This window comes from Panthera pardus, unplaced genomic scaffold (genome assembly GCF_024362965.1).
Source record: "Panthera pardus isolate Hobbes unplaced genomic scaffold, ASM2436296v1 HiC_scaffold_24, whole genome shotgun sequence".
Classification (NCBI taxonomy): domain Eukaryota; kingdom Metazoa; phylum Chordata; class Mammalia; order Carnivora; family Felidae; genus Panthera; species Panthera pardus.
Window position 1 is genome coordinate 22,233,900 of NW_026526810.1, and position 13,212 is coordinate 22,247,111.

General features: G+C 34.5%; 1 protein-coding gene across 3 annotated transcripts in view; it reads right to left on the bottom strand.

Annotated features, from left to right (window-relative positions):
• SCAPER (S-phase cyclin A associated protein in the ER) overlaps window positions 1–13,212 on the bottom strand; it is a 504,168-nt gene that overhangs the window by 241,267 nt on the left and 249,689 nt on the right. For all 3 annotated transcript variants that reach the window (XM_019441359.2, XM_019441358.2, XM_019441356.2), the window contains one exon: window positions 10,202–10,328. In XM_019441359.2, coding sequence (XP_019296904.1) covers window positions 10,202–10,328 — 127 coding nt within the window. The remainder of the gene's footprint in view (window positions 1–10,201; window positions 10,329–13,212) is intronic.

Genomic DNA, 13,212 nt, shown 5'->3' on the forward strand with positions numbered 1-13,212 from the left:
AGAGGCAAGACTCCAAATTAGAGAGAGTAGCATTCATTCCATAAACTTCAAAACCAGACATGTGTGACCTAACATTTATTATTTAGGGATATACTCTTATAGGATAAAACTATAAAGAAAAGAAAAAAAAAGTCAAAGTAATAGTTTATCCAAATATTAAGAGAAAAGTATGAATGGCAGAATAAATATGGGTGATCAGAATGTTCTGGGATGCTAGTGGCAATGTTCTATTTCTCAACTAGTCACTGGAGTTTTTGCTGTTATAATTATTCATTACTGTGAATGATTTGGAAGTGTCAATTTGCATAACCATAACAGAAAATACCACAAGTGTGGAAAATGTTCCTATAAACTAGCACTATCAATATTCAAGTTTTTATAACAAATTTATTTGTCTTTAAAGAATACTTTTCACAAAGAAGCCACAATAAATGATTTCAGATGAAAGGACTAAAACTGTTTCTAAAAGGCAAACCTCACCATCTGAAAAATAACGTAAACTATTTTGAAATCATTATTTACTGTTTTGTTTTACTGAGATACAGTTTACAATAAAATGCACAAATTTAGGTGTTCAGTCTGATGAGTTGTGGCAACTGCACACACCTATGGAACCACTACCTTAAACAAAATACGTAAACATTTCTACCCTTATATTCCTTGGTTTTTAAAAATACAAACCATATATAGATTAAACCTCTGTCAGATTCTTGAAGTAACTTAATTCCATTTTCCTTGCACTCATCTTCTAATATATGCTAGTTAAAGAAGGTATAAGAGACATTTTCATTTTACCTTGGGCTATAGGATGTATTTGTCACCTTCTGACAAAATATGGGTGTCATATAAGCTGTATACAGTTATTTAACAGCTGCCATGAAGAAATAACTACATAAATTGAGAACATAGTAACTGAGGAGATCAAAATCAGAGGCTTCTGTGATAGAATGTTTTGCAGTTCCTCTCAACTAAAGAATTCCAGCTGAAAATAAAAGAAGCAAAACCAAATGAAACCATGAAATTTAGAAGACAGGCAGTGTTTTAGCAGAACCTGAACACAATTTTTTAAATACAACTGATTGAGAAAGCTCTCAGAGATGACTGGTTTATCTGCTTTGAGTCTGGGCATGTGTTAAATAGCCACAAGCCTCAGTTTGCAAAAAAGCAGGCAGGGAAAAGGATAGGGTCAGGAAGAGCTTGTACTTCCTACCTTCCACAGTTATCTGTTAGTGGAATTTTCCAGGTTAAATTTCAAAAACACCAAAACAAGGCAGGGTTTACGATAGGTATCAAAAAGTCAGTTGTGATTTGATATCTCTCAATTCAGTTCAAATTATGATTACTGACAGCTACGTGGTTTGCTTATTCAGCTTCAAGAGATTTACAGCTGAATCTCTAAGTTTGGCAGAATTCACAAAGAGTCAGGAAAGGCAACTGGAAAAACTCCATGACCAATCCATCTGCTTAAACTGTTTACTTACAGTAACAGTATATAAATGTCTCATGTTACTGATAAACCACAGAAAGCTTCTGGGATGCTGTTACTATCCAAACTCAAAAGTAATGTTCATCATCGCAGAGTAACAAGAAAAGTCAATGAAAATACAAATTGTGCTTACTTGGACCAAATTTAATACAATGTCAAGAATGAGGAAAATGCCTCTACATATATAAGAATGTTTCAGAAACTATTTGAAATAATTAAACATTTCTGCAACAAAAAGGTCTTTGGAGCAATTCTTTTAACCTGAATTTTAAATGTAATTTTATTGTGAAATATAACATACAGAAAAAGGAAAAAACATGTAAGTACAATTTGAAGAATAGTAGTAATTTGAACACTGTATAATTTCCATCTGGTCAAGAAAAAAAAGACTAGAAGCACTTCAAGCAGCCACCTACATGAATCTTCCTGATTTCACCTCCCTCGCAATTCTCTGAATAATCATTATCCTGATTATTATAAGAAATATTTTCTGTATCTTCTTTATAGTTTTACCATCTATTAATATATTCCAAAACAATATAGGTACTTTTGTCTATTCTTAGACTTTATATAACTGGAACTGTAATAGTATATGTATGTATGTATGTGTATGTATATACATATACATATGTGTAAATATAAACATGTATATTGTGTGTGTAAATATGAATATATATTTATATATACTTATATTTGACTTGTTTTGCCCACTAAACATTGTGAGACACATCCATGTTGTTACCTATAGCTGTAGTTCGTTTTTATTATTGAATAATATTCCATTATACAAACATACCATAATTTATACAGTCAGCCACTGATGGATACTTGGGCTTTTCCCATATTTGGTAATTATAAAAATGCCACTGAAAATTTTTATACATGTCTCCTGGTGCATATATGCATTGCTTTCTGTAGGGCATAGACATAGAAGTAAAATATGATGTGTACCCCTGCAACTTTAGTTGATAATAGCAAATTGCTTTCTAAAGTGGTAGTACTAACTTATATTATCACAGGGTATGACCATTCCAATGCTCTAGATCTTTGCCAATAGTTGGTATTTTCAATCTTTAGCTTTTGCCATTCTGAAAGGTGAATCACAGTATTACATTGAGTTTTCCATTTGGAATTTTCTGATTATTAAAGATGTTGATTATCTTTGCATTTACTTATTGGCTATTAAGAGTTCTTCTTTTGGAATGCCTGTCATCTCGTCCATTTTCCTACTGGCTGGTTCATCTTTTTTTCTTGTTGACTTGTAAGAATTCCTTATATACTCTGGATACCACTTCTTCATGAGCTATACACATAAAGATCTTCTTACATTACATTGTCTTTTCACAGTTTTTCTAGTGTCTTTTGATGAATAAAACTTTTAAAATTATTTTTTTAATTTAAATTCAAGTTAACATACACTGTAGTATTGGTTTCAGGAGTAAAACCCAGTGCTCATCCAAACAAGTGCCCTCCGTAATGCCCATCACCCATTTAGCCCATCCCCCCCACCCACCTTCCCTCCAGTAACCATTTTATTCTCTGTATTTAAGAGTCTCTTATGGTTTGTCTCCTTCTTTATCCGATATGTCATCTGCAAAAGCCTTTTCCCATGTCGTCAGTTGCCTTTTAGCTTTGTTGATTGTTCCATTGCTGTGCAGAAGCATTTTACCTTGATGAGATCCCAACAATTCATGTTTACTTTTGTTTCCCTTGCTTACAGAGACATGTCCAGTAAAAAGTTCCTGCGGCCATAGTCAAAGAGGTTGATGCCTGTTTTCTTCTCTAAGGATTTTGATGGTTTCCTATCTCATATTTAGGTCCTTCATCCATTTTGAATTTATTTTTGTGTATGGTGTAAGCACCATTTACTGAAAAGACAGTCTTTTGAGTCTATTTCTGGGTTCTCTATTCTATCCCATTGATCTGTGTGTCTGTTTTTGGGCCGGTACCACAGTCTTGATGAATACAGCTTTATAATATAGCTTGAAGTACAGAATTGTGAGGCCTACAGCTCTGGTTTTCTTTTTCAACATTACTTTGGCTATTCGGGGTCTTTTCTGGTTCCATACAAATTTTAGAATTTGTTTGTTCTAGCTCTGTGAAGAATGTTGGTATTCATTTGATAGGGATTGCACTGAAAATGTGTAGACTCCTTTGGTAACAATGTTTGTTCTTCCAATCCATGAGCATGGAATAGTTCTCCATTTCTTTGTGTCTTCTTCAATTTCTTTCATAAGCTTTCTATAGTTTTCAGTGTACAGATCTTTTATCTCTTTGGTTAGGTATATTCCTAGGTATCTTATGGTTTTTGGTGCAATTGTAAATGGGGTTGATTGCTTGATGTCCCTTTCAGATGCTTCATTATTGGTGTATAGAAATGCAACCAATTTGTATACATTGATTTCATATCCTGCAACTTTGCTGAATTCATGTATCAGTTCTAGCAGTTTTCTGGTAGAGTCTTTTGAGTTTTCCATGTAGCGTATCATGTTGTCTGCGAAAAGTGAAAGTCTGACTTCTTCCTTGCCAATTTGGATGTCTTTTATTTCTTTTTGCTGTCTGATTGCTGAGGCTAGGACTTCCAGTACTATATTGAACAACAGTGGTGAGAGTGGACATCCCTGTCGTGTTCCTGGTCTTAGGGGGAAAGCTCTCAGTTTTTTCCCACTGAGGATGATATTAGCTGTGGGCCTTTCATATATGGCCTTTACGATGTTGAGGTATGTATGTTCCTTCTATCTCTACTTTGTTGAGGGTTTTTATCAAGAAAGGATGCTGTATTTTGTCAAATGCTTCTTCTGCCTCTATTGAAAGGATCATAACTTACTGTAAAGCAGTAGTTAAGATAGTGTGTTGTTGGACTGAAGATGGTGAAAAAGAAGAATGAATGTTTTAATAATTGGATTTTCTGTTTTTTTATATAAAGCTGACCTCACCTGACATCATAATCAAAAAGTTAATTTCAGATGGACCTAAATGTAAAAAGTGAAAACAGACTTTTAGGAGATAATAAAGAAGAATATCTTCTTGACTTTGGGTCAACATTCTGAATTATGGCATCATTCACAAAATGGACCATACATTCCTCTAATGCATTGTAGTGTCTCCTTTTTCTTTATGTACATAAACAAGTGCCTCACATCATGCATCAAGCATGCTACTTATGAATATAACCATTCTACTTTTTTGCCATCTTTGTTCCAACAATACACTATCTTAAATAGTGGAGCTTTACAGTAAGTTTTGATATATGGTAGAGCAAATCCTCCCATATTATTCTTTTTCAACAGAGTCTTGGCTGTTCTTTGAAATCCTACATTTTAATTTTAGAATCTGCGTTTCAATTTCCAGAAAATACAGTTTCAGTTTCATAATATAAAAAATTTTAATTGCAGATGCACTGAATTTACAAATTAATTTGTGATGAAAACATATATTGCTGTAGTAAGATTTCCAATCCATGAACATGATCAATTTACTCCTAATACTTAATATTTGGATAATAATATAAACAGAGTTGATATTTATATACTGGTCCTGTATCTTAGTAGACTTATTAAACTTATTCATTAGTTTATGATATTAGCTATACTTTGTTTCTTTAGATATAAGCTATAAGATTAAGAAAATTGCTTTCTATTCCTCATTTACTGTCATGAATTGATGCTGAATTTAACAAATGCTTCTGCTGGATCTTTTGAGATGATCAAAAGATCTTTTTTTTATCTTCTATTAATATGACAAACTCTGATTTTCCAATGGTAAACTAAACTTGAATATACTGAACAAATCCAATTTTGTTGTGATATACCATTCTTTTCATACATTGCAAGATTTTGTTTGCTAAAATTCTGTTTAGGAATTTTGATTCTAAGCTCATGAATTAAGATTGGCTTGTAATTTGATTTTCTCCAGGTTCACGATGATGTCTCTAGGTGTGGGTTTCTTCTTATTTGTATTCTTTGGGATGTATTTGGCTTCTTGAATTTCTGGGTTGATTTTTAAGTTTTAGGAAGTTCTAAATAATAATCACTTCAGGTACTGTTTCTGCCCTATTCTCTCCTTTCCTCCTGGATTATTATACATAAATTAAATGCTTCACTATATTCAATATGCCTCTTATAATCTTTTCTGTATTTTTCATATCTTTTTCCATGTTTTAGTCCAGATTCTCATGACTTAGAATAAACTAATTTTTTCTTCAGTGGATTTATTCTGCTGTTATGTGATGCATAATTTTCTTAATTTTGATTACTAAAATGTTCAGTAATCGGGGCACCTGGCTGGCTCAGTCAGTTGAGCATCCGACTCTTGATCTCAGCTCAGGTCATGATCTCACGATTTGTGAGAATGAGCTCTGAGTCAGACTCTGTGCTAATAGCACAGAGCCTGCTTGGGATTCTCTCTCTCCTTTTCTCTCTCTGCCCCTCTCCCACTGACATGCATGCTCTCTCTCTCTCAAAATAAATAAACATTAAAATGTTCAGTTCTTAAATTTCTATTTTCTTTAAAATGTGGTATATGTTTTAAAAAATAATACTTATATTGTGAACACAGGAAGTATAGCCCCTGTTGGTCTGTTTCCACTGATTTTTATCCATGTTGTTTTGCCCCTTTATGTGCTTAATTACCTTTTTCTGTCAGACACTGTATTTGAATTTATTTAATGAAATAATTTGAGACTTAGGTTGATATTATCTTCCTCCAGAGTACATTTTCCATTTACTTCTGTGAGGCACCTGGAGGTCTTAGCAATCCAAGGTCACTACTTTTTTTCAGCTACCCAGACGATTTGAAGTTGAGCTGTGGTCTGTGCAATGATTGGCATACTTCCAATCTACCCTCTCACCTAGTGCAGCCCTTTAAGATTTCAACCCAAAATATGGGGGTTTTGCCACAGTCTCTACCACTGATAGTCCTAGACTCCAACATTTTTAGCCCATCCATTTTTAGCCCTGGGCTAAAATGGATGTTTCTCATCCACTTCTTTTGGATCACTAATTGTACCCGGCCCCCAAATGCCTTGTTCCTAGATCTTGGCCTAGTAATTCTTCACTACTTTGTTAGCAATTCAGTTCCAGTTAACATTTTGTCTAGCTTTATTAATTGGCATCAGTAGGAGAACTGTTCTGAATTACCTACTCTGTCCATAACTGAAGATATTTTCAAGCCTTTTATTTCCTTAAAAGATAAACAAAAAAACATAGTTTTATAATCTGTAACTGGTATTTACAAAGTCTTTCAATTCAAGTTTCAGCTAGTTATTACTCATAATGATTCATTTAGTTTTGCGTCCCTTTTTTGGACTGTGGCTACTTGTTCTTATAAAGTCATTTGAGAGAAATTATCTGAAGCCTAGGATAAAGGTGTCTTCTTCAAATGAGGATTTGCATCTATTTCCTTCTGCCAAGTTCCGAGGGACATCACTGATCAATCTGGAACTACTTTAAACTCACTTTACTATTTGAAATAATACAGATGATGTGAATTTGAGCTACAAGTCGACACCAGGGCTGGATTATAGTAATAACTTCTGCATTATACCAAAGCACTTCTTTTGCAGTCTCAGAGGATGGGGTGAGAGGGTTTATGATTATATCATGGAATAGGTTATGGTAGTCTATCTTTGTTAAGAGAAAATCTAGTAGATTTCACACCTTAGGCAGCCCTAAGGATTTTACTTTTGTCCCCACTTCATGAGGCCTGCAAATCATAATTCACATTTGCCAGCCTGGCAACTCCCCTTGGGGCATTTAGTTATAACTGAATACAACTTCCCAAATTCTTGGTTTTTCTTTGGCCTGGTAATTTTTCAATTCCTTCTTAGCAATTTGATTCTTTTAAGAAAGTTACTTTTGATTTTTTCCTGTATTTTTAAATGTTTTTGTTAGTAGAATAGGTACAAGTACCCTAGACCACCAATTTTTTTTACAGAACTAGGTAGAATTTGTTAAAAACTGTAACATATGCAACACAGCTTACAAACTCTTTATTTCTAAACAGAAACAGAGAACCCAAAAAGTTGGAAGGGACCTGAGACAAAGAGTAAGTACTACAATACTCATGTTTCCTCAGTTTCCTGATCTCTCTCATTACAGGAATGTTTTTGTACATCACAAGTTAACCTCTTAGTTCTAACGTAGTTCTCAGAACTTCAGAAAAAGTATCTAAGCAAAACTGTATCAAAGCACTAACAGAAAGCATCAGTGTGTTGAGATCTCAATTAGGAGGGTGAAGAGCTCAAGATTCATCTCCCACCATTCCTCAGTGAGTGCTTGCTCAAGTTCCACCAGTCTCACCCTTGTCACTTCTAGGCTGTCTTCAAATCCTTCACTGGGTACCTGGCTTTGGCTCTAATGATTTTGTTACTCCAGGCAGTTTTCCAAACAAAAAGGAATGGTTATTTACAATTTCTAGACTGAAATCATAAATATCAGCTGAATTACACTGAAATGTCAGTATAACTCTATGAAGAGAATTTCACATAAAGTGAGTCTGTCCTGGCTAAGTAAAAAGGATTTGTTATAAAAATAGCAAAAGGATCTTATTGTAGGTAAGTTTAGACTCTCAGGTGGTCCTGCAGTGTATACTCTAAGGACAGCTTTACAGCAAGGTTTCTGACACAGACCATTTAGACTGGGAGCCAGACTACATTTTTCTCCCCCAAATTATAAGGAATCAGTAGTATTCCAGTAAATTGCTCCTTTGTGAACAGAATAACTTTACTTAGATTTTCATACTGAATACCTTTCTTATATAGATCATTTTACTTTTTCCTCAAAAATTCTGTGATTACTTCAATCTAAAACAATATTCATGAGATAAGGTGCACACGTGGTATCTTCAAGTAAACTGTAGTCCGAAGTATAATTACCCTTTATAAAAATAAAAATAATTAGTATATGCTAATTTAAAAAACAGACATTTTTCTAAAGCATATCAAGCCTCCAAACACTCCATCTAGCACACGTCTGACGATTAGCAGTCTCTGAACTCTCCGACACTCTGAAAGGGATGTGTTATACTGAAGAACTGACTCTTTGTGGCTCTGCTGCTCTAGTTCCTACAGAGGACTGTACTGTCTGATGCCAAAATGCAGCTGAACACTATCTTGTAAAGGTACATTCATATGCTTAAAACCCAGTAATTCCACCCCTGAGGCATATGTCCTAGACAAGAGCAATGATTCTCAAAATATGACCCTTGGACCAGCAGCATCAGTGTTACCTATGAAACACAAATTCTTGGGACCCACTGAGTCAAAAACCCAAGGTGGGGTGTGTTTTAACAAGTCCTAGGTGATTCTGATGTAGACTAAAGTCTAAGGCTCCCCACGTTGGAGAAATTCTTGCTCATTTGCTCTGATACATGAATGTCTAAGCAGCACTGTTTCTAATCTCTTTTTCTTTCTCTCACACACACACCCCCATACACATTCAACCCTGAATGAATTCAATCCTGAAAAACAATGTCCATGTCAGGAAAAGAGATTTTAAAAACTGTGTTATAATTAACACAGTGAAGTACTCACTATACAGCAGAGAAAATGAATGAAAAACAGCTACATTGTAAACCTAAATAAAACTCAGAATCGTAATTTTGATTGAAAACTGACAGAAGTCTACAGTATATTTTATAAAGTTCAAATACAAGCAAAACAGTAATATATTACTTAGGAAAACATTCATTTGGTAAAGAAATAAAGCTCTTAAAAAACAAAGAAATATTCTTCTTTTTAAACAAAAAGAGACAGAAAAGATATTGCCTTAATACTGTACAGTATTTCCTTCAGGGGAAGCAGAGACAGGAATGGGATATGGAAGGATCGCATTGGGAACCACAGAGGTACTGGGAACAGTCTAGTTTTTAAGTTTCATGGTAAGTTCATAGGTGTTCATTATATTTGGGTTATTTTTGTCACTACATTCTTTTTGTAGATCTCAAATGTCATAAATATTAAACCCAGAAAACAAAAAACAAAAAAATTTAGATAATAAACAAAGACAGCTATTACATCAAATAGAAAACTTAGAAACCACCAAAGTGATATAAATTGTGTAAACTATGGTATGTTCATTTAGTTACAATGATTTTTAAAGACAGGAAAATATTCATGATACAGGTAGTCAGATAAAATAATGTAAGAAATGTCCAGTAAAAAGATTAAAAGAAAATACAATAAAATATCGACAGTGGGCATTATAGGGAGTTTATTTCTTCTTGATATATTTTAAGTTTTCTATAGTGAATAATAAAAATCATTTAAAGATCATTAACAATGTTTTAACTGTCACAAAAACATTTATGACTCTAAGTCATTAAAGAAAACTGCCAAATCTTCTTTTGGAAACAGTAAGGAAATTGGTGCTTATGGAAATCTGGTTGCGATTTATGAGCTTTATAATTTAAAGTTTTACATTGTCTGGCATAAAATTGTATATCTTTATTACTGTGATTCCTTTTAAATTTATTTTATTTTGTTTGTGTGTGGAAAAATATGACTTGTTTTTGCTGTTGAGCATTTCAATTAAAATGACTAAAAACTATACCAAATTAATCAGAAACAAAAGGAAAAAACAATCCATCAGTGGTTGACCAGCTTTTGGAAACACAGAAGAAATGCATAAGTGAGCGTCAGCCTTATAATCCTATGTCCTGTCATAGTGAGAAAGAATCACGAAGATTAAGGCCAAAGGCCAGAGATTAGTTACATACCTTTTTTTCCAATATTCTAGCGATCTCGCCTAGGGTCCGATCTAAAGCAGAAACCTTATTGTTTGCCCATGAGCCACTGTCTTGTACTTGTAGTTGTTTTAGAAGATCTTTGGCTAATCGCTGAAGTCTTCAATACAAAATGAAAGGGAAGAATGACATTAATGAATTAGACTATAATATTTCATTTTCCTAAACCTTTTGAAACAAAAGCTACTTTCATTATTGTAGTAGAAAGTGCTTCACAGAACACCTTTGGGGAGGAACAAACAAAACCATTCCTAGTCCTCATGGTACAAAACAGAACTAGAGGACAGTACTGTCCATCTAGATTAGCTAGGACATTGCTACTATCAATTTCTGTGTGACACTGAAACTAGAACAGAACTGCAGATGGGGAGAAGGTGAGGCAATGATGGCAGAGAAAATGAGTATAAGAAACTCAGCAGGTTTTCATAGTTTGATTTATATCTTCAAGGTAGGCTTGGATATTATTTTGTAAGCACTGTAAACTCTCAAAATGTCAAACTCCCACGTTCCAATTTACAAGTAATTTGGAGATTGCCTGCCACTGCTGATGTCATTTACTTAGACAACAGAGCAACATTTGCTTTTCACCAAAAAATAAACACGTTACCTAGACTGTAGGATTCCTGCAAGTGAACTATGTGTAGTATTTCTTTGTGGCCCTTACTTCTTCTGTCTCATGTACCTCACTCTGAGCAATCCTCTTCTCCTTTCCACTTACTCGCTTAAGTAGCCCACTGACAGATATTCACCAGAAACACTTCCAGATCTCTCCACTTCTCCCCTGTACATCATCCCCCTGTTGTCTCACTTCCATTTTTATCTGTGATAGATTCTGTAGGCCAAGATTATAGTCACTTTCTGCTAAACATGCTACATTCCCTTTCTGTTGTTCTGTTTGTTACTCCTACCAAATGGCAGCAGTGGTGATAATCACTAATATTTAACTCTTACTGTGGGCTGGCACCACTCTCAGTGTCTTGATTATTAATTTATTTAGCTGGATAATTACCATCTAGCAAGCCTTTTCCATCTCTGATCTTCCTATGACTATACATTCAGGATCTTACTAAATCTGTCTAATCTGGTCACTCTCCATAAAGTCTTGCTTCATACATTATCCATTCTCTTCAAAACTCCATCCTTTCCTTTCTCCCTCTTGTTTTCAAAAGAAGATCTTACATTTCAGAGTGAAAATGGAACTACTAGAACAAGAAAATCTTTACTTTCTGCCATAAAACCTACAAGCCTACCTATATTTCACCCATACTCTCCTTTGCCTCTCCTATTACAATCAAAGAAGACCGATTCTGCCCATGTAGGGCTAATCCTGCCACACAGACTCTGTGTACATGAAGTCTTTCTGGATCAAAATTAACTCTCTTCGTCTTCCTTCAGTGTCTTTGCAAATGCTCTTCATTCATTCCTTCTGAAATGCTTCCTTCACCTCCACATTATCTAGAAAATTTCTATGTATCCTCAGGTTTTCAGTTCAAACATTACTTTCTCTGATTTGACTATTCCTTCAAAGCACTCATCACAAGCCTTTCCCATTCAGAACTTTATGCAATGATGAGAATGTCCCATATCTGGACTGTACAATATGGTGGCTGCTAGCCAAATGTGGCTCTTGTGCACCAGAAGTATAGTTAGTGAGACTGAGGAACTGAATTTTAAGTTGCATTTAATCTTAATAATTTAAATAGTCACATATAGCTAGGAGCTATTATACTGAACAGTACAGAAGCATAGTATTAACTTCATGAAAGACGGCTCGTGTCTACCTATTCATTGCCTTATTAACAGCACTGAATGTGCTATCTCTACATAAGTGCACTCAACAGGTATTTAATGATGAATGGGCTAGGAAGAAATTTCTTCTTTAGTCTTAATAATATCCATAAATTACAACATAATGTACATGATCTTATATAATCCTATGAAAACAATGTCCATTAGTCTTATTCCCATTTGAAAAAAATGAAGAAACCAAGGCTCAGGCAAATTCAGTAACTTTCCCAAGGTCTCACAACTGGTAAAAGGTATTAGTGGGGTTAGGCCTGTGATCTCAAATCTCCTGCTTTTGTCTCCAAACCATATTAGTCAGTTCAAATAAGGAAATTTTCTTCACAAATAAATAATACCACAGAATACAATTTCACCTAAATAATATTTGTGTAAAAATGTTAAATTTCTCAAAGAATACAACAGCAAATGCAGCTCAAAAAGGCAGTGGTGAACTACAGTTTAAACCTAAGCTATCCAACATGAATTCAGCAAAGTTGTAGGAAACAAAACCAATGTACAGAAATCAGTTGCATTTTACACACCAATAATGAAGCAACAGAAAGACAAATAAAGAAACTAATCCCATTCACAATTGCACCAAGAACCATAAAATACCTAGGGATAAACCTAATCAAAGATGTAAAAGATCTGTATGCTGAAAACTATAGAAAGCTTATGAAGGAAATTGAAGAAGACACAAAGAAATGGAAAAACATTCTGTGCTCATGGATTGGAAGAATAAATATTGTTAAAATGTCAATACTACCCAAAGCTATCTACACATTCAATGCAATCCCGATCAAAATTGCACCAGCATTCTTCTCAAAGCTAGAACAAGCAATCCTAAAATTCATATGGAGCTACAAAAGACCCCGAATAGCGAAAGTAATATTGAAGAAGACGACCAAAGCGGAAGGCATCACAATCCCAGACTTTAGCCTCTACTACAAAGCTGTAATCAAGACAGTATGGTATTGGCACAAAAACAGACACATAGACCAATGGAATAGAACAGAGCCTCTAGAATTGGACCCACAAATGTATGGCCAACTAGTCTTTGACAAAGCAGGAAAGAACATCCAATGGAAAAAAACAGTCTCTTTAACAAATGGTGCTGGGAGAACTGGACAGCAACATGCAGAAGAATGAAACTAGACCACTTTCTTACACCATTCACAAAAATAAACTCAAAATGGATG